The 26,144-nt window shown below is 50.0% G+C and overlaps 1 protein-coding gene across 1 annotated transcript; it reads right to left on the bottom strand.

Moving 5' to 3' along the window:
- Positions 1 to 5,956: 5,956 nt before the first annotated feature.
- LOC142657545 (aldo-keto reductase family 1 member A1-like) lies at positions 5,957 to 25,184 on the bottom strand. The gene is made up of 8 exons (XM_075832605.1): positions 25,090 to 25,184; positions 12,501 to 12,620; positions 12,260 to 12,411; positions 11,877 to 12,072; positions 11,593 to 11,792; positions 10,423 to 10,495; positions 10,239 to 10,325; positions 5,957 to 6,209 (listed from the first exon to the last, which is right to left on the bottom strand). Exons 1-8 carry the CDS (start codon positions 25,177 to 25,179, stop codon positions 6,144 to 6,146), a joined length of 984 nt encoding a protein of 327 aa, XP_075688720.1. The 5' UTR covers positions 25,180 to 25,184; the 3' UTR covers positions 5,957 to 6,143.
- Positions 25,185 to 26,144: the final 960 nt, after the last annotated feature.

Below are 26,144 nucleotides of genomic sequence, written 5' to 3'. Positions count from 1 at the left end.
TGCTGCTGGGACTAGACCCCTCCTCCCCAGTGACCATGCCGCTGGGACTAGACCCCTCCTCCCCAGTGACCATGCCGCCGGGACTAGACCCCTCCTCCCCAGTGACCCTGCTGCCGGGACTAGACCCCTCCTCCCCAGTGACCATGCTGCCGGGACTAGAACCCTCCTCCCCAGTGACCATGTTGTTGGGACTAGACCCCTCCTCACCAGTGACCCTGTTGCTGGGACTAGACCCCTCCTCCCCAGTGACCATGCTGCTGGGACTAGACCCCTCCTCCCCAGTGACCCTGCTGCTGGGACTAGACCCCTCCTCCCCAGTGACCCTGCTGCTGGGACTAGACCCCTCCTCCCCAGTGACCCTGCTGCTGGGACTAGACCCCTCCTCCCCAGTGACCCTGCTGCTGGGACTAGACCCCTCCTCCCCAGTGACCCTGCTGCTGGGACTAGACCCCTCCTCCCCAGTGACCCTGCTGCTGGGACTAGACCCCTCCTCCCCAGTGACCATGCTGCTGGGACTAGACCCCTCCTCCCCAGTGACCATGTTGTTGGGACTAGACCCCTCCTCCCCAGTGACCATGCTGCTGGGACTAGACCCCTCCTCCCCAGTGACCATGCTGCTGGGACTAGACCCCTCCTCCCCAGTGACCATGCTGCTGGGACTAGACCCCTCCTCCCCAGTGACCATGCTGCTGGGACTAGACCCCTCCTCCCCAGTGACCATGCTGCTGGGACTAGACCCCTCCTCCCCAGTGACCATGTTGTTGGGACTAGACCCCTCCTCCCCAGTGACCATGCTGCTGGGACTAGACCCCTCCTCCCCAGTGACCATGCTGATGGGACTAGACCCCTCCTACCCAGTGACCATGCTGATGGGACTAGACCCCTCCTCCCCAGTGACCGTGTTGTTGGGACTTGACGTGGAAAAAGCGTTTGATTCTGTCTCATGGCCATTTCTCACAGCGGTGTTGCAGTCCCGGGACTTCGGGGACCGCTTTCTAACCTTCCTCTCACGCTCACAGGCCTGCTCTGTCACATCCCTTACCATCAACGGGCTTAACTCGCCTCCTATCTCCCTTTTCAGGGGTACACGTCAGGAGTGTCCTCTCTCACCGTTACCTTTTAACCTGTCCCTAGATCCCCTTCTCCGTCACCTTCAGTCCCTAGCATGTTTTCAGGGTATACAAATTGGAGATTCTCAAATTAAACTATCGGTATTTGCAGATGATATTTTACTGTTCATATCCAACCCTGCCTCTACGCTTCAACCGATCCTGCAGGATATCTCGTTTTATGGCGCCTTGTCAGGTTTTAAGATCAATTTACAAAAATCAGAAGCCCTAATTCTCAGGGGTCCCTCCAGGCCTCTCTGGTCTTCGGAGCATGCATTTAAATGGAACTCTGACTACATTCCCTATTTGAGGGTGCGAATAACGAGACAACCATCGCGTTTATATCAACGAAACCTTCATTCCTATGTTGCATGTTTGGAATCCCAGCTCGTGGCTTGGAGGCACTTTACTCTTTCATTTTTGGGTAGGGCCAATCTATTGAAAATGGTTGTCTTCCCTAAATTGTTATATTTACTACAGTCCTTGCCTATATACTTCAGACCAGTGGACGTTCGGCGGCTGAATGCTCTTTTCCGAGGCTTCATATGGAACCAGAGGAGACCAAGAGTGAGTCTATGCATACTGCAACAACGCCGTGAACATGGAGGGGTTAACTTTCCCCAGATTCATTTATACAACATGGCGGCTCAACTGCGAGTGATTGGGGATTGGATAACCGGCAGCTCCTGCTTTACTGATTCGACATTAGATCTCCAATTTTCCAGACCCATTTCCTTAACATGCCTTCTACACACTCCCTACTCGGCTCTGACGCCTGATCAACGGGCTAATCCCCTAATCATGTCCGCCTGGAAGACGTGGACCAAGGCCAGACAGCATTTAGGATTAAACCCTAGATTCTCCCTCCTCCTCCCCTGGACCCATAACCCTGACTTCCAAAACGCCAATCCCCATGTGGTCTTTCGTGGATGGGCTCGGAGGGGGTTGACATGTATTAGTCAGATAATTAACACGCTCACCCGCCGTCCTTACTCATTTAATGAACTACGTATACAATTTGATTTTTTGGGCCTACACCCTTTTTACTACATGCGGGCCTGTCGCTATGCTCACAAGGTCATTAGACAGTTACAAGACCAAGACTGGGATGACTTCTTCTGTCACTAGACTTCTCACCAACGCCGAAAGAGACTAATCACTACATACTATAGTGTTTTAAGACGGCCCCTGGCCTACGCTAAATCGCGATCGGGCGTATCTTACTGGGTTGACCACTTAGATGACATCACTCATGACGACATCCTGTCATCTGTAACCACGGCCGCCAAATACCTCCCGTCAGCCATGTACTGGGAGATGTCTTATACAATAGCTCATAGGTCTTACGTGTCCCCTTACAGGGGCTTCCTCATGGGTAACTCCTCTGACCATTCGTGTTTAGTGTGGAGCACGGCACGCAGACCTGTTACATTGCCTCTGGTCATGCCCAACTATTGTCGAGTTTTGGCGTAAAGATTCAATATTTTGTGTCAAATACCCTGTCCATACAATGCCCCTCAACCCAACAGTGGGGTCTCTTTGGGATCCTGCCACCTTCCATGCTCTATATCCCGAACCATCACAAAAAACTGCTGTACTCTGTCTCTGCGGCTGCTGGGAAGGCGATTCTCCAGGTCTGCGGGGGGTACACGTGTCCATTCCCCCCCCCCCCGTTCTATCCTCCCCTCCCCCTTTCTTTATGGTTTCTTTTGTATTTTACATGTCCTATGAATATTGATACTTTTTCCCTCTTGTTTTTGGGGTAAAATCTCTCATTCTGTTCCTGTTCTAACGAGGATCTTTTGCAATAATTGATATGACTTGTAGGATAGATTTGCTGCAACATAATGTTATTGGTGTTCAGAGATGCTATTGCCGTGGGACAAGCTGCTGTTGAATTTTTGTTCATTTGTCTGAAATTGTTGGAAAATAAAAAAAACATACTTTAAAAAAAAAAAAAAAGGAATCAATTGGAGGGAGAGAAAGCGTTTTTCGCAGCGTTTTTTTTTGCTAGCGGCGCTCAATGGCTGCCGGCGAAAATCGCAGCAGGAAATTGTAGGCAGGTCAAAAATGCATCAAAATTCCCGAAGGAACTTTAAAGCAGATTTTTCAGCGTGAACAGGTTCACACAGAGTTTTTTGACGAAAAATGCACCAAAAAACTGCTGAAAAGGCGGAGGTGTTTTTTTCCAGCGAACAGAAAAACCGTCTAGCGGGAAAAAGAAGGGACATGCCCCATCTTTGGGCGTTTACACCTCGGACCTCCCATTGACATCAATGGGAGGCAGAGAAAGCGTATTTCATGGCGTTTTTGCCCGTGGGCGAAAAACGCAGCGAAAGTTGCGGCAAACGGCGTGCAGGCAGATCAAAATCTGTTCTGCCTGCAAACAACTCTGTGTGAACTAAGGTCTAAGGGTAAATTTCCATGAGTGGTTTTTTTGCAGCTTTCCTCTTGGTTTTTGCCGCATTTTTCGTAATCTTTGGAAAACCACAACAATTTTTGTTAATATTACAAAAATTACATATAAACACAAACGACCCCTGTAAATCCACCCGTACGGAGCCTTAGCCTCGCCCTGCGGTGTAACGCGGCATCTGACGGAACATAGCAGTGTGCGGGCGCTGGATTACGGATCGTTGTGTGCGTGACCTAACAAATGGGGAGGAATCCGGGTCACCCACTCAGTTGTCCAGTCCTGGACTGCGCACGGATCCTCGCCGCGGGACACGGTTGAATATGGAACAGAAAAGGAACTTGATCCAGCGCTAGTTTAACAGGAAAGACTTTTCCAAAACTTATTTAAACGACTTTAAAATCCAGTCAGTACAGAGGGGCGGCCGTAACAAAAAACCGATGGCGCGTCCAAACCGTGTGACCGAACCGCTGACGGCAACAAACGCCAGGTGTATATAAGGCATTAGCCTCCATCTGTGCAGGGGGTGGATCACTGGGTTTTTCTTGGCGCCGCCGGTGTGGAGGTCGTCCAGTGATCGGCGTGGCGTCTGGCGTTTGCTGTAAGTTTTCTGAAGCCGCGTCACGTCTCTACCGAGTGGACACTGCTATGTTGTTGGTCATTGCGCTGTCAATATCGCAACTGTAAGAAAATCGATAGGCTGGAGCAGTGTAAATAAAGCCGATTCAATTCCTCACCCTTTTCAAAATCTCTGCTTGCTATTAGTGAATGAAAACCTATCCTAGTCCTGAGGTTTGTTACAATATATTCCTAATGTAGACCACCCCTCCCCCCATGTTCACGTCCTGGAGCCCTGAAGAAGTCGCTCCATGGTTTTGGGGATCAGAGATGAGGGGTAACAGGGTGGGATCTGTGCTCTATAGATTAACACCAGGGAACACAGAAATACAGCGGAGCCCCCCACACACATCAGACATGAGCACAACCCCCAGACAATGCTGGGTTTCTTAAAGGGCCCTTACATGACCCACAGCATGAGGATCCCCATAACTGCAGCACCCGGCTCTGTTCACACTTGTGTTTAGTTCCTCTTTGAGGGTCAGGTTCGTGCGCCGCAGTATTAAGTCCAAAAAATAATAATATGTAAATCTGCCGGACATTATAAGGGCTCGTCTACACGTGACGGAATTCCTGCAGAAAATGGTGCGGATTTTGCTGCGTTTCTCTCAATGTTGGGGGATGGTGACATCTGTGAAAAACGCAGCAATTCAGGAATTGACATGTTGTGGTCCCAAAAATACGCACCGCAGATCAATTTCTGGTCGGAACTTTTACGCAGCGTGTGGATGAGATTTGTTACGTTTCACCCACTTCGCTGCTACTGTATTCTGCGGATTTTCCTTTCGCAATTCCGCTACGTGTGAACGAACCCAAAGTCAACTGGACCCATTATAAACAATGAATCACATATAAACGGAAGCCATGGCGCCAACGTGACCAGACCCTGATGTACCGCCCTTTCTTCAGACAGGGTCCACTTGGCTCTGGAAGAAAGTCTGTATGATGCGCCCATTTGGCGTATTGTGATTGCATAGCCACACCCCTCCACTTGCGGCCTAGCCACGCCCTCCACTGACGGCCTAGCCACGCCCCTCCACTGACGGCCACATCGTTGTATGTGAGGACATATCACACCAAGTACACGAGTGTAACTTGCAAAAATAGAAATCCTTTATTACAATACTCATAAAAACATATTGGCCATCAGGACCTAAAATAGGACAAACAATTGAAAATGCACTGGTGTGGAGAACAATAAATGACATAAACTAAACATGTGGAATGGCGTCTGATATAATGTCACTGAGAACAATCACTCAAAAAGATACGCTGTAAATGTGTAATTCAAAGAAATACAAAGCCACAAATAGACCTCACAGATCCAATAAAGTATAGAAAGGAGCGATCACAACCGCACTACTATATATGTGAATCTAAATATGTAGGAACCAGCGAATCACCACAAATCAAGAGGTCCCAGAACCTATACCGACCCGCGTGTTGCGTGATGAGCCGAGATAAATGAGCTCCACACCAAGAGCCCCGACGAGCGTTTCGCGGTAGCTTTTTCAAGGGGTACTCAATTAATGGATTCATTAATACCTGCACTGATACATTGTAACAAACTTTCAGCTATTAGAAATATTAGGTCTGTACAGATTTTCAGCCTCTGGATGTAAACATTTTCCCATTCACTGACAGCAAGCAGGGATTTCAATAATGGCGAGGGATTTCATCAATGTCTATTAGAAAGTTGCAGAACTTTTCTTTCTACAAGGATGGAACTTTATTACATGGAAAACCAGCAATGTTCCTTCTGACGTGCTGCCGCCATTTTCCGGTTATTACTGCGACCGTCCTCAGCGGTGTAGAAATGACCCTGGATGAATTTCCGCCATCGTGATCCCTAATTTATAAAATGACGAGGCCACAAAGCAATTTCCTTACAAAGCTGGAAGATTTATTGACGAACGCTGGTCCTGGATACGATGAAAGATAAAGCTATAAACGGATGCGTAGAAAAGGGCGGCGAAAGAGGCGGAGACTTCAGGTGGCATCACTTAATACGGGTCATTGAACGGATACATGGGGTGTCCAGCGTCCCGGGCAACAAACTTTCCATCAACCTGCAAAGAAACATCTGGCGTGATTTTTAAGAAATGGTAAAAGAGGGGGAGGGGCAGACATTACTGATCCCCACAGTCACCGAGTAGCAGAATACAGACATTACTGATCCCCACAGTCACCGAGCAGCAGAATACAGACATTACTGATCCACACAGTCACCGATTAGCAGAATACAGACATTACTGATCCCCACAGTCACCGAGCAGCAGAATACAGACATTACTGATCCCCACAGTCACCGAGCAGCAGAATACAGACATTACTGATCCCCAGTCACCGAGCAGCAGAATACAGACATTACTGATCCCCACAGTCACCGAGCAGCAGAATACAGACATTACTGATCCCCACCGTCACCGAGCAGCAGAATACAGACATTACTGATCCCCACCGTCACCGAGCAGCAGAATACAGACATTACTGATCCCCACCGTCACCGAGCAGCAGAATACAGACATTACTGATCCCCACCGTCACCGAGCAGCAGAATACAGACATTACTGATCCCCACAGTCACCGAGCAGCAGAATACAGACATTACTGATCCCCACAGTCACCGAGCAGCAGAATACAGACATTACTGATCCACACAGTCACTAAGCCGCAGAATACAGACATTACTGATCCCCACAGTCACTAAGCAGCAGAATACAGACATTACTGATCCACAGTCATCAAGCAGCAGAATACAGACATTACTGATCCACAGTCACCAAGCAGCAGAATACAGACATTACTGATCCACAGTCACCAAACAGCAGAATACAGACATTACTGATCCCCACAGTCACCGAGCAGCAGAATACAGCCATTACTGATCCACACAGTCACTAAGCCGCAGAATACAGACATTACTGATCCACACAGTCACTAAGCCGCAGAATACAGACATTACTGATCCCCACAGTCACTAAGCAGCAGAATACAGACATTACTGATCCACAGTCATCAAGCAGCAGAATACAGACATTACTGATCCACAGTCACCAAGCAGCAGAATACAGACATTACTGATCCACAGTCACCAAACAGCAGAATACAGACATTACTGATCCCCACAGTCACCGAGCAGCAGAATACAGCCATTACTGATCCACACAGTCACTAAGCCGCAGAATACAGACATTACTGATCCACACAGTCACCAAGCAGCAGAATACAGACATTACTGATCCACAGTCATCAAGCAGCAGAATACAGACATTACTGATCCCCACAGTCACCGAGCAGCAGAATACAGACATTACTGATCCCCACAGTCACCGAGCAGCAGAATACAGACATTACTGATCCCCACAGTCACCGAGCAGCAGAATACAGACATTACTGATCCCCACAGTCACCGAGCAGCAGAATACAGGCATTACTGATCCCCACAGTCACCGAGCAGCAGAATACAGACATTACTGATCCCCACAGTCACCGAGCAGCAGAATACAGACATTACTGATCCCCACAGTCACCGAGAAGCAGAATACAGACATTACTGATCCCCACAGTCACCGAGCAGCAGAATACAGGCATTACTGATCCCCACAGTCACCGAGCAGCAGAATACAGACATTACTGATCCCCACAGACACCGAGCAGCAGAATACAGACATTACTGATCCCCACAGTCACCGAGCAGCAGAATACAGACATTACTGATCCCCACAGTCACCGAGCAGCAGAATACAGACATTACTGATCCCCACAGTCACCGAGCAGCAGAATACAGACATTACTGATCCCCACAGTCACCGAGCAGCAGAATACAGACATTACTGATCCCCACAGTCACCGAGCAGCAGAATACAGACATTACTGATCCCCACAGTCACCGAGCAGCAGAATACAGACATTACTGATCCCCACAGTCACCGAGCAGCAGAATACAGACATTACTGATCCCCACAGTCACCGAGCAGCAGAATACAGACATTACTGATCCCCACAGTCACCGAGCAGCAGAATACAGACATTACTGATCCCCACAGTCACCGAGCAGCAGAATACAGACATTACTGATCCCCACAGTCACCGAGCAGCAGAATACAGACATTACTGATCCCCACAGTCACCGAGCAGCAGAATACAGACCTTACTGATCCCCACAGTCACCGAGCAGCAGAATACAGACATTACTGATCCCCACAGTCACCGAGCAGCAGAATACAGACATTACTGATCCCCACAGTCACCAAGCAGCAGAATACAGACATTACTGATCCCCACAGTCACCGAGCAGCAGAATACAGACATTACTGATCCCCACAGTCACCAAGCAGCAGAATACAGACATTACTGATCCCCACAGTCACCGAGCAGCAGAATACAGACATTACTGATCCCCACAGTCACCAAGCAGCAGAATACAGACATTACTGATCCCCACAGTCACCGAGCAGCAGAATACAGACATTACTGATCCCCACAGTCACCAAGCAGCAGAATACAGACATTACTGATCCCCACAGTCACCGAGCAGCAGAATAGACATTACTGATCCCCACAGTCACCGAGCAGCAGAATACAGACATTACTGATCCCCCACAGTCACCGAGCAGCAGAATACAGACATTACTGATCCCCACAGCAGAATACAGACATTACTGATCCAGTTACCAAGCAGCAGAATACAGACATTACTGATCCACACAGTCACTAAGCCGCAGAATACAGACATTACTGATCCCCACAGTCACTAAGCAGCAGAATACAGACATTACTGATCCACAGTCATCAAGCAGCAGAATACAGACATTACTGATCCACAGTCACCAAGCAGCAGAATACAGACATTACTGATCCACAGTCACCAAACAGCAGAATACAGACATTACTGATCCCCACAGTCACCGAGCAGCAGAATACAGCCATTACTGATCCACACAGTCACTAAGCCGCAGAATACAGACATTACTGATCCACACAGTCACCAAGCAGCAGAATACAGACATTACTGATCCACAGTCACCAAGCAGCAGAATACAGACATTACTGATCCCCACAGACACGAGCAGCAGAATACAGACATTACTGATCCACAGTCACCAAGCAGCAGAATACAGACATTACTGATCCACACAGTCACCGAGCAGCAGAATACAGACATTACTGATCCCCAGTCACCAAGCAGCAGAATACAGACATTACTGATCCCCACAGTCACCGAGCAGCAGAATACAGACATTACTGATCCCCACAGTCACCGAGCAGCAGAATACAGACATTACTGTTCCCCACAGTCACCGAGCAGCAGAATACAGACATTACTGATCCCCACAGTCACCGAGCAGCAGAATACAGACATTACTGATCCCCACAGTCACCGAGCAGCAGAATACAGACATTACTGATCCCCACAGTCACCGAGCAGCAGAATACAGACATTACTGATCCACACAGTTACCAAGCAGCAGAATACAGACATTACTGATCCCCACAGTCACCGAGCAGCAGAATACAGATATTACTGATCCCCACAGTCAACGAGCAGCAGAATACAGACATTACTGATCCGCCACAGTCACCGAGCAGCAGAATAAAGACATTACTGATCCCCACAGTCACTGAGCAGCAGAATACAGACATTACTGATCCCCACAGCAGAATACAGACATTACTGATCCGCCACACTCATCCCTAGAAAGAATACAGGATGCCATAAACAGCATCTATTCTGCTGACAGTCCCTGGAGGAACCCTGCAGGGTCATCATCATCTCTGATACCTGTAAAGGGGGCAACTGACCATATTGGGGGACTGCTCTTCATGTGATTTCCTAATGCAAGCTAAAGTGACTCAGAACCGTCTCTGTATATTGGCAAAACCCAAATGAAGTCTAATAGGCAGATGTAGCAGAGCTGAGTTTGTCATAATGTGTCATCTGTCATTCTCTGTAGGACAGGCAGTCACTACATCGTGTCATTATAACTCTATTACCAGGTTATGACGTCATCGCTATAAATAGGGCCCCTCTCATAACACTGGGGTCACCCCCCTGAACCCCTCGGTGACATCCTCGTAGTTTGCGGCAGACTCACGGTGACGAGGGGGGCGATGTATCTCCAGTTCTTGTTCAGGGCTCCGATCTGCTTCATCTCCTCGTCTGTCAGGCGGAAATCAAAGACCTGGACAGGAAACAAGAAATCCCATGAAGGAAGAATTCAGCTCCACAGCGGCAGGAGAGACCGCCGTCCTATAAACGGCGCAGATCTGGACGCTCACCTGAAGATTCTGCAGGATCCGGGAAGGGGTGACGCTTTTTGGGATGGTAACGACTCTTCTCTGCACCTGCCACCTGGAACAGAACGGCTGCCATAGTAATGAACCATTGATAACCCGCCACATCCTGGGGCCACACATCAGGGGTGCAAAGTGGTTCCAATATCATCTCTGACCCCCCCATCAGACTGATCCCGGGGTGCACATTCTACATAGTGACGTTTTGGGCTTTATATGTTCTGTGTTTCGCCCCCCAGGCTGTATGAAGCCCACCCATGTGCCCAGGGAGTGCAGAGGGTCGGGGCCGGGTCATCTCATGGTTTACTGCCGCTATGGGGGTCCGAGAATACGTCCTGTGGATGCACTAGATTCAGGGATGAGTATTGGGGTTTTAGGAGTTGAGGTGCAGCTATGGCACAGCAGCCCATAGCAACCAGGTCTGTCATTATGGACCAGATACATCATAGAAGGGATCTAACTGGTTGCTATAGATAACCACCAACCAATGTGATGCAGGGATCTAACTGGTTGCTATGGGTAACCACCACCCAGTGTGAGACAGGGATCTAACTGGTTGCTATGGGTAACCACCACCCAATGTGATGCAGTGATCTAACTGGTTGCTATGGGTATCCACCACCCGGTGTGAGGCAGGGATATAACTGGTTGCTATGGGTAACCACCACCCAGTGTGATGCAGGGATCTAACTGGTTGCTATGGGTAACTACCACACGGTGTGACGCAGGGATCTAACTGGTTGCTATGGGTAACCACCACCCGGTGTGACGCAGGGATCTAACTGATTGCTATGGGTAACCACCACCCAGTGTGAGGCAGGGATATAACTGGTTGCTATGGGTAACCACCACCCGATGTGAGGCAGGGATCTAACTGGTTGCTATGGGTAACCACTACCCAGTGTGATGCAGGGATCTAACTGGTTGCTATGGGTAACCACTACCCGATGTGAGGCAGGGATCTAACTGGTTGCTATGGGTATCCACCACCCAGTGTGAGGCAGGGATATAACTGGTTGCTATGGGTAACCACCACCCGATGTGAGGCAGGGATCTAACTGGTTGCTATGGGTAACCACTACCCAGTGTGATGCAGGGATCTAACTGGTTGCTATGGGTAACCACTACCCAGTGTGACGCAGGGACCTGTTCTACCTGAGAAGGATCTGGGCCTCGGATTTGGAGTATTTTTTGGCCATCTCCAGGATGCTGGGCTCCTCCAGCAGAACCGGGTCCTCAGGTTTCCTCCAGTTGCGATCCGGAGAGCCGAGCGGACTGTAACCGGTAAAGACCAGGCCGTTCTTGTGACAATGAGCGATGAGCTCGTTCTGAGCCAGGTACGGGTGACACTCCACCTGCACACAAGAGGCATCTACATGAGGCGAGGGCCACAAAGACCGGCTCCCGGGGGCCACACGAGATCACAGCGGGGTCCATACCTGCAGTACGGCCGGCTTCACAGCGGCGATGCTCAGCACGTCATCAATCTGCCTCTTGTTAAAGTTGGACAGACCGATGGCCTTGGTCAGACCCTTCTCCACCAGCTTCTCCATGGCCTTCCAGGTGTCCTTGTAGTCGGTGTAGTCGTACTGCAGGGAACTGTCGGCATTTTGTGGAAAGATATTATCTCCTCTCCTGAAACGGGGAAAAGGATGATTGGCGATGTGATATGTGGACCAGGATCCATCGGGCAACACTTGACCCTGCGTATATAGAGGGATGACTATATACAGGACCGTTACCGCCTGACTGACCATTGTGTAAACGTCCATGGTTCCCCTCTTCCTCCCCATAATCCCCCCTCCCCCATCCAGCGTCTCACTTGAAGGCATACGGCCAGTGTATGAGGTACAAGTCCAGGTGGTCGAGCTGCAGATCTTCCAGGGTCTTCTTCAGCGCCCCCTCCACATCCTCGGGGTGATGCTTGTTGTTCCACAGCTTGGAGGTGACAAATACGTCTTCTCTCTTTAGACCCTGAACACGACACTCGGGAAAATGTTATTTTCTGCATACGAAAAAAATAAATCAAAATTGTCCGAGACCTGTAAATGCCCAGATTATACCTGATCAGCGCAGAGACTCTCTTTAATGGCTTCTCCCACTTCTGTCTCGTTACCGTAAACGGACGCACAGTCTACGTGGCGATATCCAACTCCAAGTGCGTATTTTACGGCATTTTTCACCTGTCAACAAGAGAACAGTCAGGGACAGAAAAATGATGGGACCAGTCGGAGGTTCATAGAGTAACAGTATAATAATCGAGCGCAGATCTGGAGGTGTCCGCTACATTCTGGCGCTGCACATGGAAACGAGACGCTAGAGGAGAAGTCGCTGCTCGCCAGCACTGGAGCGATGAAATCTGGGGGGGGATTCTAGTCTTTTCTGGAGGGAGTTTTGGGGGGGACCTGTAGGGGATGTGATGTTTCCCTGCTGGTGTTCTGGAGCCAGTGATGCAGTACATGTAATTCACCACTAGAGGTGATCTGGACTCATCTTTAGAGCGGACGCTGATCCCGGATCATTATTTATTATAATCACAGCAGAGAATATTGTGACGAAAGAACAAGACAAAAACTAGAAAAACAAAGGTCTAAAAATAATCCTGCCTGATGTTAATTCTACAGATTTCAAGGGGATTTCTTTGGTGGATTAAAGGAAAACTCTTTACAATTTCTGACAGTTCATACCCAAATAAAACGTTAATATCTTAGTGAATACTTTGCTTCACTCATCTCAGATCATGTCTTATACTCCAGTCCTAATATATGTCGGAGCTAAACTCACAATTTCACCGGTTGTTTATGGAAAGAGTCAGAAAGATTGTGGTCAAACTCCCCACAACAGCCGAGCTCTTCTAATAAAGGGAAGTGGGGGTGCAGTTAGTATTTCCTACATCAGATGACTGTACAGTGTCTGGGGTAAAGATGACATATTGCAGAAAATATAGTAGGGAATGCTGGGAGATTTCAGCTCTGAAGATGCAGAATTGGGGCAGCAGCTCTGGAGTATAATACAGGATGTAACTCAGGATCAGTACAGGATAAGTAATGTAATGTATGTACACAGTGACTCCACCAGCAGAATAGTGAGTACGGCTCTGGAGTACAATACAGGATGTAACTCAGGATCAGTACAGGATAAGTAATGTAATGTATGTACACAGTGACTCCACCAGCAGAATAGTGAGTGCAGCTCTGGAGTATAATACAGGATATAACTCAGGATCAGTACAGGATAAGTAATGTAATGTATGTACACAGTGTCTCCACCAGCAGAATAGTGAGTGCAGCTCTGGAGTATAATAGAGGATATAACTTAGGGTCAGTACAGGAGAAGTAATGTAATGTATGTACACAGTGACTCCACCAGCAGAATAGTGAGTGCAGCTCTGGAGTATAATACAGGATATAACTCAGGACCAGTACAGGATAAGTAATGTAATGTATGTACACAGTGACTCCACTAACAGAATAGTGAGTGCAGCTCTGAAATATAATACAGGATGTAACTCAGGATCAGTACAGGATAAGTAATGTAATGTATGTACACAGTGACTCCACCAGCAGAATAGTGAGTGCAGCTCTGGAGTATAATACAGGATATAACTCAGGATCAGTACATGATAAGTAATGTAATGTATGTACACAGTGACTCCACCATCAGAATAGTGAGTGCAGCTCTGGAGTATAATACTGGATATAACTCAGGATCAGTACAGGATAAGTAATGTAATGTATGTACACAGTGACTCCACCAGCAGAATAGTCAGTGCAGCTCTGGAGTGGGTGGAGTAGGACGTGTGGAGAGAGCTGCTGAGACTTCCGTGCAGGCCTTGGATCCAGGGACTTTCCTTATCCTATCTGCCCAGGCCTCATACCATCTGCCTGGGCTTGGAAAGTACCCTGAGGGGGGTTCCATCCTAGGATGGAGCCTCAGACCTCTACCTCCCGGAGCATGCCAGCGGGGGGTAGAGGGTCATCCCAGCTGGCTGGGAATATGCAAACAGTCGCGGGGGTGAGGAGATCATCTCGGGGCAAGGCTGTCCTGGCTCCCCCTGACGCTGGAACCCTGGATAAGGGTATGGAGACGCGGTCCGGCAGGGTGATCGAGGTGTTGTCACCTGGAGAAGGACCGGCGCCGTCCGGACATTTGGATGACGGTCGTGTGGAGGAATGGGGACAGCTGAGGACCGGAGAGACGGTGGAGAACTTCAGCTCCCGTCTGGCTATGCGGTTGGAGGAGTATCGGGACCTCAGGAAGTCGCTGCAACGGCTCCGTGCGGACTTGGCGGTCGCCAGAGGAAGAGCTGCAAAAGCCTCAGGAGGTAAGAGGTCCCGATACCTTTTAAATGTGAAATCCTTGTTGGAGGAAATAAAAGAAGTGGAAGAGAGACGTGAGGAGATTTTGGCAGGCGGAGGGGTGTTTGGTGAAAAATTAAAAAATGAAGAGAGGTTTGCCGAGATGGCAGAACCTATAAAAATAGAAAGTGTGGAGGAAGACAGCAGAGCCCCAGACACAGCAAAGGAAAATGTGGTGGAGAAAATGGAGCATGAGAATGCAAAGTCCAGAGAAGGCTCAGATTCTGATGCACCCAGGAGCAGTGAGGAGGAGGAGGGTGGACACACAGCTGGGAGAAATCAGGAGAGTTTTGATACTGACAGTGAGCGGCCTCCAGGATTACTTACACAGATCCGTAACGTGGAGTCGCCGGTATCCTTCCAGGGATTTTGTTTCGGTGCGGAGTTACCCGCAGAGGAGGAAAAGCAAAAGAAAAAAAAATGTAAGAAGAAAAAAAAGACAAAGGAAAAAAAATCTGCTGAAGGTTCATTTAAAATGGTGTATACAGCAAGATCCTTCCTGTTCTCTGAGCCTGATGAAAGTCAGGATCAGGGCGCAGGTCCCGCAAGACCCCCAGCTCAAGCCTCTGCAGTGGGGCTGGAGCGGGAATGCGGGGAGAGTGTTACGGGTCCGGCATTAGAACACGTGGTGGTCAAAATGGCGCCGGACGCCAACCCCTGCAAAGGGGGCGGTACTGGTGGCCTGGTGACGCCAGGGGGTGTGTCCCCGTGTCCGGTTAATGGCGAGCCCGGGAAACTGGTCTCTGATGCGAGTCAGCGGTCTGGAGAACGGGTAAACCAGAAACCGGATGTGGTGTCTGAAAGCCGGAAGTCTGTCGGTGTCGCAGTAAAGCCGTCAGACGTTCCGGACAAGGGCGGTCACAGAGGGGGCTCCGGCTCTGTTGGCCACTCCTCTGTGGGAGGGGGGAGTGGTCCGGCGCCGGAGGCGGCTCCAGTGACATCAGTGGCTCCTTCGTCCGCATCACTGAAAAGTGGTGTAGGCGAGAAGGGGGCTGCTGGCGTCGGGGGCGGCGGTGGCCCCTTTCCCAAAAATGTTCCGCACATAGAAAAGATGGAGGTTAATGAGGCGGAGGGCACAGCGGGGACACCGCTTATAACATCTGGTGGCGTCCCTGCAAAGGTGCCTGATGATGCGGAGACTGAAGCAGTGTCTACCCACACAAAATGTACAGGAAAAATACATAACATAGGACCAGGCCTGGCCAGAAGGATGACTGCAGGGGGACCTGGTGGGTTAAATGAAAAAGTTGCGGCTGTGGATGTGGGAACTGCTGGGGGTATGCAGGTGTCTGTAAATAAAGTTGCTGGAGTGTCTGCTGGTAATGGGGTGTTGAGTGCTGTGTCTGTAGGTGGTGAGGTGGTGGGTGGTGGGGATGGGGTATCAACCAGGGGCAATGGGCCTGGCGCTCCTCTTGCTGTGACATCCGGCAGGTCTTATGCTGGTGTGGCAGCGGGGGGACAGCGGGCCCACCCATCTTCATCCTCAAGGTCCGGGGACGGTAACTTGCAACAACGTCTCTTGGACGCTTTAAGAGAGGGAAAGCAAACCCTAACCATAGGGGGAGTGCAGAAGGACCTGTCTTTCTGGATAGACAGATATGGTCTAAATGCCTTCCGAGAGCAACGAGGAGATCAGTGGTTGCTCCCAACAGCCGGGCAGTCTGTAGCCAGGAGGAATGTGGTCCGTCTCCGGTGGCGTGGCAATGATGCGTGCCCTCCCAGAAAGAGAGTGGTGGAGCTGCTGCTGGGGATGGGCTTCAAGGCGAGTGACATCTTTGCCTTGATACATCCTCATGGCTCGGTCGAGTTTGACATCAGCTTTGTTCACCTAGGGGGCCTTGAGGTCTTCTGGGGGAACTACGAGCTGGTGAAGGACGAGCCTGGCTGGCGAGACTTTGCTGCACAAGCAATTTCTCGCCAAAGTGGTCCCAAGAGAGTGACCGTTCTTACCCGTAACGAGTCACTCTCTTGTATTGATATCATGACCTGGTTGGGAAGGTACGGAGAGGTAGTAGAGATGCCACGGAAGAACATGGATGAGTTTGGCATCTGGTCAGGGGCCTGGACGTTCATGGTTAAACTAAAGCGTCTGGGACAGACGGTGTCCCACATACCATCGTCTGCTTTCCTGGGAAGAGATCGGATCCTTGTCTTCTACCAGGGGCAGCCGAAGTTGTGTCACCGGTGTGGCGACCCCTCACATTTGAGTGCAGGCTGCAAGGTGCAGAAGTGTGCTCATTGTGGGGGAATTGATCATCTAGCCGCATTGTGTGACCGTATTCGCTGCAACCTGTGTGGTGACTTAGGTCACCCGTTCAGTCGGTGTCCTCGCTCTGTTGTCAATGCTTGTTCCAAACCTGCGGAGGATGAGAGGAGGGAGGCCTCCGTGGGTGAGGGTGCGGGCAGGGACAATGGGGCACAGGGGCAAGGGAAGAATGCAAAGAAGGGTCCCCCTTCTCGCCAGAGAAGGGCGGAGAAGCGAAGGAAGGAGAGGATTTGGAGGGCACTCCAGGAAACTGGGACGACCTCTGATTCGGATCTGGATGCCCCCCCTGAAGCTGATGCCCCTGGGGAGGCCGAATTGAACGGGGAGATGAGGAGGATCCAAAGGGAGCAGAGGGCTGAGGACTCTCAGTCCTCCCACTATGAAAGTGTGGGAGAGGAAGAGAGGACTCAGCCTACAGCAAAAGGGACACCGGGCAAAACCCAAGGGCCAAATACATCTGGCCCCGCCCTGGCCCAGGAAGGTAAATCCTGTACCCCCCTGGTGCGCTCTACTGATCGATACCATGCTCTCGTGGACATTCCAGCCTCTCATACTAAGAGGGAGGGCATGGTAGGGCACCCTAGAGTCGTTGAGCCTCCCCCGCTGCAGGGGCCGTTGCCCCCAGAGGGGGAGGTTGACCCGGAACTTGGGGATGAAGATGGGAATAGGGTGGTGAGTATGGACTCCTCAGTTTGCAAGAAGCGAGGCAAAGAAGGGGGGTCCTCATCAGATAGAGGGGGTGGGAAGAAGAAAGCCGTCTAACTCAAACATCCATGATGGCGGCACCCACTCCGTTGACGCTGGCATCAATTAACGTTGCCAGCATTAAGTCAGATAGGGCGAGATTTGCAGCCTTTGATTTTCTTGGCCGAGTTGAAGCCGACATTTTGTTTTTGCAGGAGACCAGGCTCTCACTTTTGGCAGACGTCGTTAAATCTAGGAGGGAGTGGCGACGCGGGCCCTCCTACTGGTCTCTTGCGGCTGAGCCCTATAGCGGAGTGGCGGTCCTTTTCACCGCACCGGTAACATGCCGACGGATGATTGAGTTAGAAATGGGGAGGTGCTTGATCTTAGATGTCCTCATGAGGGGACAGGAATTAAGACTAATCAATATATACGGACCCCAGAGCAAATGGGACCGTAAAAGTCTCTTCATGAGGATTAAGCCTTTCCTTTTTTCAGGTCGACAAGTTATCTTTGGAGGGGACTTCAATACTGTCGTGAGGCCCCGAGATAGAGGAGGTTCCGGAGATAAAAAATTGACCTATGATAGTGTAGCATTAAAAAATATAGTTAGCGATGCTAGCCTGGTGGATATCCACATCAGGCATACCCCAGGCCACTCGGGTTTCACCTATCGTAGAGGTAGTTGTAGGTCTAGGATAGACAGGTTTTTTTTGAAGGAGGAAGCCATCTCTTCACCAGTGTCCGTTGTTGAGGTGGAGTTCTCCGATCACTGTATGATTATTTTCTCTTTGAACATTGCAGAGTCCCTCCAGATGGGAAGAGGTATATGGAGGCTGAATTCTACTCTCTTGGAAGAAGCGGAGATAAGACAGGCCTTTGAGGATTTTCTTCAGAGCCAGGTACCTTTGTTGGATCTCAGTGGTACTAAGTCTGAGTGGTGGGAGTTGTTTAAAGTCCGGGTGGCAGGATTTTTCCGCAGGCTCTCGAGCCTCAGGTCCATGAGTAGGTACCGCCTATATCAGGAACTGAGGAGGAAACTCGAACATCTGGTCTCAACCGGGGGTAGTGGGGAGGAGATCTCCGTGGTGAAAGCTTTGCTCAGGAGGTGTCAGTATGATAGGCACGCATCTTTAGTTCTTGAGAGGGATTTCGGGAAGTACCGCTCGCCCGACCCCTACAGGAACTGTAAGATGTCAGTGAGTTGTAAGGTTCTGACAGGACTGATTGATAGTACAGGATCTCTGAAGAGATCCAAATCAGGGATCTTGGAGGTCGTCAGATCCTTCTACTCGCACCTCTTGGGGAAGCAAGATCCAAACCGAGACGAGATGTCGGCTTTCCTGGCTGAAACCATCCCTGAGCCAGGGGTAGACCCCTCTCTCGGTGTTTTGATAGACTCGATCAAGGAAGAGGAAGTGGGATTGGCGATTGATGGGCTTGCCCTCAAAAAATCGCCAGGGCCGGATGGCTTAACATCCGAGTTTTATAAGACTTTTAAAGGAACCCTAGTTCCCCTCTTGACTGAGGTGTTTAATGAGTGCCTTTCCTCGGGTACTTTGCCAATGTCAATGAGGAGGTCGGCCTTGATCGTTTTATCGAAGGGTAAAGACTCGACCCGTATTGAGAATTGGCGTCCCATAGCGCTGCTCAATACGGACAGAAAGGTTCTCGCAAAGGTGCTGTTTAATCGGCTGGTGAAGTTTGCATCCCGGCTCCTTTCGCCGGTCCAGCATTGCTCTGTTCCAGGCCGCAGCACATTTAGTGCTGTCCTCAGTGTCAGAGAGGCAGTGGAGCAGGGAAATTCTGGTCGGTGGGAGGGGTACATCCTGTCCTTGGACCAGGCCAAGGCTTTTGACCGGGTGGACCACGAGTACCTCTGGTCGGTCCTTCTGAGGTACGGCCTACCGGGGGGGTTTGTCAATTGGCTACAGACCTTATACACTGGGGCTGAGACTTTTGCGCTGGTGAACGGTTGGGTTGGAACCCCCTTTGAGGTTGGGTCTGGTGTCCGCCAGGGTTGTCCCTTGAGCCCTTTGCTATATGCGTTCGCAATTGATCCTTTTCTTAAAAGGATCGATCGTGGGCCATTGGCGGGAGTCGGGGCCGGCCTGGAGGGGCCGGAGGCCACTCAGAGGGTGGTTGCGTACGCAGACGACGTCTCCATTTTTGTCTCCTCGAGAGGGGAGGCAGAGTGGGTGATGTCGGAAGTGGAGCGTTACTCATTGGCATCTGGGTCCAAGATCAACCGGGATAAGTGCAAAAGTCTCTGGCTGGGAGGAGGAGATCCTGGTTTTGATCTCCCGGACACCCTTCCAGAGCCTCAGGGGTCTGCTAAGATCTTAGGAGTCGAATTTGGCCCGGGTGATTACCCCAAGAAGAACTGGGAGGATAGGCTGAATCTAGTTGCCCAGAAGGTCGACCAATGGAAGGGTTGGTCCTTAACCCTGAGGGAAAGGGTTCACTTGGCCAAGGCCTACCTGGTGCCCATGTTGCTTTACCTGGGCAGTGTGTGCATCTTGCCAGAACCTCTCTGGACTCGGGTCTATAGCCTGTTCTTCCAGCTGTTATGGGGGAACAGGCTCAACCTAATCAAGAGGGAGGTTACTTACCTACCAAGGACACTAGGCGGGTTAGGTATGGTTAACCCGGTGGTGTTCCTAGTGAACACCTTTGTTAAGATCAACCTGGCAAACCTCTGGCAAGAGAGGGCTCCTTGGTGGATATCCTCCTGCAGGGGGTGGTTTCGGCCTTTCTTCCAGGAATGGGAGAGAGGAGGGCAAGTGAAAGACCTGCGTACACCTCACGGACATCTCCTGGCTTATGCCACCCTTGCGCTGAAGATTGTTCGCCGGTGGGGTCTGGAGGTGTGGGAGATCAGGACCATGTCGAGAAAATTTCTTGACAAGAGGGTCCTGATGACCCACTTCCAGAAGCCCCTGGCGCTCAAAAACTGCCCAAGTAGTGACCTCGGGGTGGGATTAAAACTTTTAAATTCAGCGAGGATTCCCCAGAAGTTTTGGGATCTGGCTTGGCGTTGCTTCCATGGGAGACTGTATGTGAGGGACAATCTAAAGTGCAGAAGCTCTGATGATCGGGATTGCCCCCGGGAGGAGTGTGGCGGAGTGCTGGAAAGCATGGAGCATTTCCTGCTTCATTGCCCTTTCAATACAGAGGTATACAAAAGGGTGGGAGCCTCCATTGGTTGGCCAGGCCTAACCAGCCTCTCCTATGCTGGGTGGGCCTATGGAGTGTTCGGAGACCTCGGTGGTAGGGACCATTGCACCTTGTTTCTAGTCAGTATAGTGGTCAGGCACTTTATGTGGAATGCACGATGTCTAGTTTCTACCCAGAAGAAAATCCTCCTAGTGGATGAGGTTGTTAGCAATATCATGGGTGACCTGGTGAAGGTGCATTCTTTGGAGGTTGGCAGATTGGGAGCATCCAAAGCCTCTCGTCTTTGGAGGGGCTTTTCCTTTAGGGTGCCTTAATGTGTCTGCCTTCATGAGGGAGGGGGGGGGGTCGTCACCACTGCTCAACTGGAGGTGGGGGTCTGCGTTCCGCTGAGGCACCCAAAAAAAAAATATAGCGATAGGGCTCGGAATAAGGGAAAGGTGAGGGTCAGCATAGGGTCAGCTTTCAATAGGGTCAAGAAAGGGCTAGTAATAGGGTAAGGAGATAGGGCAAGCGATAGGGAGGGTGCAGCGGTGGACGTGGTACCTTGGCCTCTGGGGGGGGTGCTGGGGGGGGCTTTCCCTTCTCTCTATCTGGTGATGGGCTAGGTAAGCACTGGAAGATTTTTGTTTTGTTTAGGATTGAAATGGCAGGAAAAAGGTTTACAAGCGACCGAACTTGGTGCTTTCGGGTACGGTGTATTTTGTATATGGTTTGGTATTTGGACAAGTTGGTGACGTGTATTGTATTATATTGTAGAAATGTTGTTAGAATAGGGATAGACTTAAGGGGGTTAATAGATAGGTTGGGAGGGGGTCGGGGGGGGGGGGGTTTGCCTGACCCAGCCCCGGACTATGCGGACATGGGAGGACATGGGGCGGGGGGCTGGGCTGGGGTGTTGGGTGTGGTGGTTGGGGCCAGCATCTGGACTATGCGGACGTGAGAGGACATGAGGCTAGATGCTGGCTGGGGTGGTGGAGTTTAGGTAAGAAGGGTAAGGAGGTTAGGGAAAGTCAGGATGTGTATAGTGTGTTTAAAAAATAAAATAAAAAATATTATAAAAATAAAAAATTAGAAAAAAAAAAAAATTGGGATTAGTATTATTATATTTTGGATTTTTTTGGTTATTATTATTATTATTTTATTATTATTATGTTGTTGTTTTATTATTATTATCATTATTATGTTGTTTCTTTAGGCCCTTGGCTGACGCGGGTCGGGGGATTTTCTGTTAGTACTTTTGATAACGTTTTATATGATGTTTGTATATATTCTAGTTATTGTTTAGCTTCGGATGAAGTGTAGATGTAAGTATATAAGAGTGGGGTGTATGTGGCCGGGTCTGGTATCGTTTTCTCTTCTCATATACAGAGATGTATATAAGAAAATTTGTTTATAAGAATTGGGTTGTGACTTTTTGGTTATATGGAATTAGTTATGTATTTGTTTTTCAGTTTATGTTTTGTAAATTTATATAAAATAAAGAGATACAGGATGTAACTCAGGATCAGTACAGGATAAGTAATGTAATGTATGTACACAGTGACTCCACCAGCAGAATAGTGAGTGCAGCTCTGGAGTATAATACAGGATGTAACTCAGGATCAGTACAGGATATGTAATGTATGTACACAGTGACTCCACCAGCAGAATAGTGAGTGCAGCTCTGGAGTATAATACAGGATATAACTCAGGATCAGTACAGGATAAGTAATGTAATGTATGTACACAGTGACTCCACCAGCAGAATAGTGAGTGCAGCTCTGGAGTATAATACAGGATATAACTCAGGATCAGTACAGGATAAGTAATGTAATGTATGTACACAGTGACTCCACCAGCAGAATAGTGAGTGCAGCTCTGGAGTATAATACAGGATATAACTCAGGATCAGTACAGGATAAGTAATGTAATGTATGTACACAGTGACTCCACCAGCAGAATAGTGAGTGCAGCTCTGGAGTATAATACAGGATGTAACTCAGGATCAGTACAGGATAAGTAATGTAATGTATGTACACAGTGACTCCACCAGCAGAATAGTGAGTGCAGCTCTGGAGTATAATACAGGATGTAACTCAGGATCAGTACAGGAGAAGTAACGTCATGTATGTACACAATGACTCCACCAGCAGAATAGTGAGTGCAGCTCTGGAGTATAATACAGGATGTAACTCAGGATCAGTATAATGAAGAATAAATCAAACATTTATCAGTCATTCATCAGAAGAATAAGCCGCTCATTTGGGCCACAGAATACAGCGCAGGGTAAGTGACGATACCTTTTGTGTTGCGCTTCTATGACAACACTGAATGAACAGATGCGGCCGGCACGGATCCTCGGCATCATACACACGGGATATAATGAGGCTTCACCTGTGATATTATTCATGTATTCACCGCTCGCTATTGTGCGCACTCCCTGCGGCCATCGCCTCTTGTACCATTGATCAGTGATCGGTATAAAGTGGCGACAGCTGCAGCCTCTGATTCAGGGCAGGAAACACTTATCCTGAGATCAAAGCGCGAGACCTGAATATTCGCGCGGCGCCGAAATGGAGATACAACTAATGAAACCATTTGGATTTTTTTGCCCAGGTTCAGATTTTTGTTAAAAGTCCGGCAAATATTTAGGCCTCATTCACACGACGGGGTCCGAGTGTCGGCCGGGAAAATCGGCCGTTTTTGGACGATTTTTCCGGCCGGTTTGCATCCGTTCCGATTCCGTTCCGGGCCGTGTTGCCGTTTTTACCGGCCGATTTGGACCCGATTTGCTTCCGTTTTTTTCCCTGTCCGTTTTAAAATCGGATGAATTTCATTTCAATTTGTTGCCACACACTGCCCTTTGTAGATAATGCCACCCAGCCCCCTGCAGGTAATGCCACCCAGCCCCCTGCAGGTAATGCCACCTAGCTCCCTGCAGGTAATGCCACCCAGCCCCCTGCAGGTGATGCCACCCAGCCCCCTGTAGGTGATGCCACCCAGCCCCCTGTAGGTGATGCCACCCAGCCCCCTGTAGATGATGCCACCCAGCCCCCTGTAGATGATGCCACCCAGCCCCCTGCAGGTGATGCCACCCAGCCCCCTGCAGGTGATGCCACCCAGCCCCCTGCAGGTGATGCCACCCAGCCCCCTGCAGGTGATGCCACCCAGCCCCCTGTAGGTAATGCCACCCTGCCCCCTGTAGGTGATGCCACCCTGCCCCCTGTAGGTGATGCCACCCTGCCCCCTGTAGGTGATGCCACCCTGCCCACTGTAGGTGATGCCACCCTGCCCCCTTTAGGTGATGCCACCCAGCCCCCTGTAGGTGATGCCACCCAGTCCCCTGTAGGTGATGCCACCCAGCCCCCTGTAGGTTGCACCCATCCCCCCCCCCCTTCCAGGAGATGTCACTGACTTCAATGTCCATATATGGACAGTGTAGTCACTCACTTCTCCTGTAGCGGAATCCCCTGCCATAGAGTCAGGGATTCCGCTGCAGAAGTGAGTGACTTCGCTGTGTCCATATATGGACAGTGTAGTCACGCACTTCTCCTGTAGCGGATTGGGGATTCCGACACCTACAGGGAGCAAAAAAAGACCCTCCTCACATGCACTCTGCACTGTGAGGAGGAGGAGGAGGAGAGAGAGCGTGAGCGACGGTAGACCCGGCCATCACTTGGGACACATTCCGGTGATGGCCGTGTATTACCTGGCTCCATAGACTTCTATGGGAGCCGGGCGGCCGGGTACCTGGACGAAAATAGGGCATGTCCCATTTTTTGACGGCCGGTTTTCCCGGCCCGTCAAAAAATCGGTCGTGCGAATAGACCCATTAGGGGTCTATTGTTCCTAATGCAGCCGGGTGCCGGCACCCGGCCGGGAAACCCTGTCGTGTGAATTCCGCCTAATCCTGGAGTCGTCCTTTTCTGTCCGGTTGTAAATATTTTATTTTGCCGTGTCTGGAAAATGTGGGAGACTAATAAATTGGCTTCCATTACGGCTGCCACAGAGGATGTCACCCAGCTTTCCTACAGTACGGAATGGCAAGTGTGCCTAGTCACGCAGCGATACAGGAGGGTCGGTCTCTATGCAAAGTACGGCAGATTTATCGACGCACTGATTACCGGTACGAGCGCTCGCGGCCGGCGATATCAGCAAGTTAGGGGACATTGGAGGGACTGTCATTACCTGGTCAGGTGCACTCCTCCAAGTGCCAAGTCCGATGATCGGCATCTTCTGGCCGGTGTGTAGGGTCTCGCGTAGAACCGCCATCGCCATCTCGCCTTTAAATGCAAAAGCAAAACCATTAACCCCTATCCGCACCAGGACGTAACTGTCCGTCGTCGCGGGAGGTTACTTCCCGCACGAGGGCGTACAGTTACTGAGTTTTTCCCGATGCACACTGTCGGCGACAGTGTGCACTGGGAAGTCAGCTGTCGCCGACAGCTGACACTCCACTATTGCCGATCAGCGGTCCTTTGACGCTGGTTTCGGCGAATTAACCCCTTAAATTCGGCGATCGGGTGCAATCGCCGAATTTTGGGGGTTTCTAACATATCGGCAGACCCCGGTCCGAAATCGCAGGTTTTGCCGATAGTTACTATGGCAAACGGAAGCCAAACAATGGCTTCTGGGTCTGCCATGGACGGAAGCCCATCAGGACCAACCTTCGGCTGGTCCTGATAGGCTTCCTGTCAGAGTGACAGGAAGTCACTGTGTCGTTCCCGATGGCACACTGTCGGCGACATTGTGCATCGGGAACTTGGAGATCAGCTGTCCCCGACAGCTGACACTCTCCAGTGTTGCCGATCAGCGGCTCATCGCCGCTGATTTCGGCAATTAACCCGTTACATGCGGGGCTCGATTGCGATCTCTGCATGTACAGGGTTTGTACCACATCAGCAGCCCCCATGCAATTGTGGGGGTTTCTGATGCTTGTGATGGCACCCGGGGGCCAGACAACGGCCCCCAAGTCTGCCATGTATGTCAGCCTATGAGGATCAGCCTCTGCTGATCCTCGTAGACCAACTGTCAGAGTGACGTCACACTGACAGTTGGAATACGTTACACTACCAAGGTAGTGTAATGTATTCTAGCAGCGATCAGAGCTGCAGGTAAAAAAAAGAAAGTGTAAAAAGTTAATAAAAATGTTTTATAAAAGTGTAAAAAAAGTTTTTGTTCTCCTATAATAAGTCATTTATTATAGGGAAAAAATGAAAACGTTAAAAAAAAAAGTAAACATA

Source organism: Rhinoderma darwinii, chromosome 7, assembly GCF_050947455.1.
Source record: "Rhinoderma darwinii isolate aRhiDar2 chromosome 7, aRhiDar2.hap1, whole genome shotgun sequence".
Classification (NCBI taxonomy): Eukaryota; Metazoa; Chordata; class Amphibia; order Anura; family Rhinodermatidae; genus Rhinoderma; species Rhinoderma darwinii.
The sequence above is the reverse complement of the archived record's forward strand: the minus strand, read 5'-3'. Positions and strand labels throughout refer to the sequence as shown.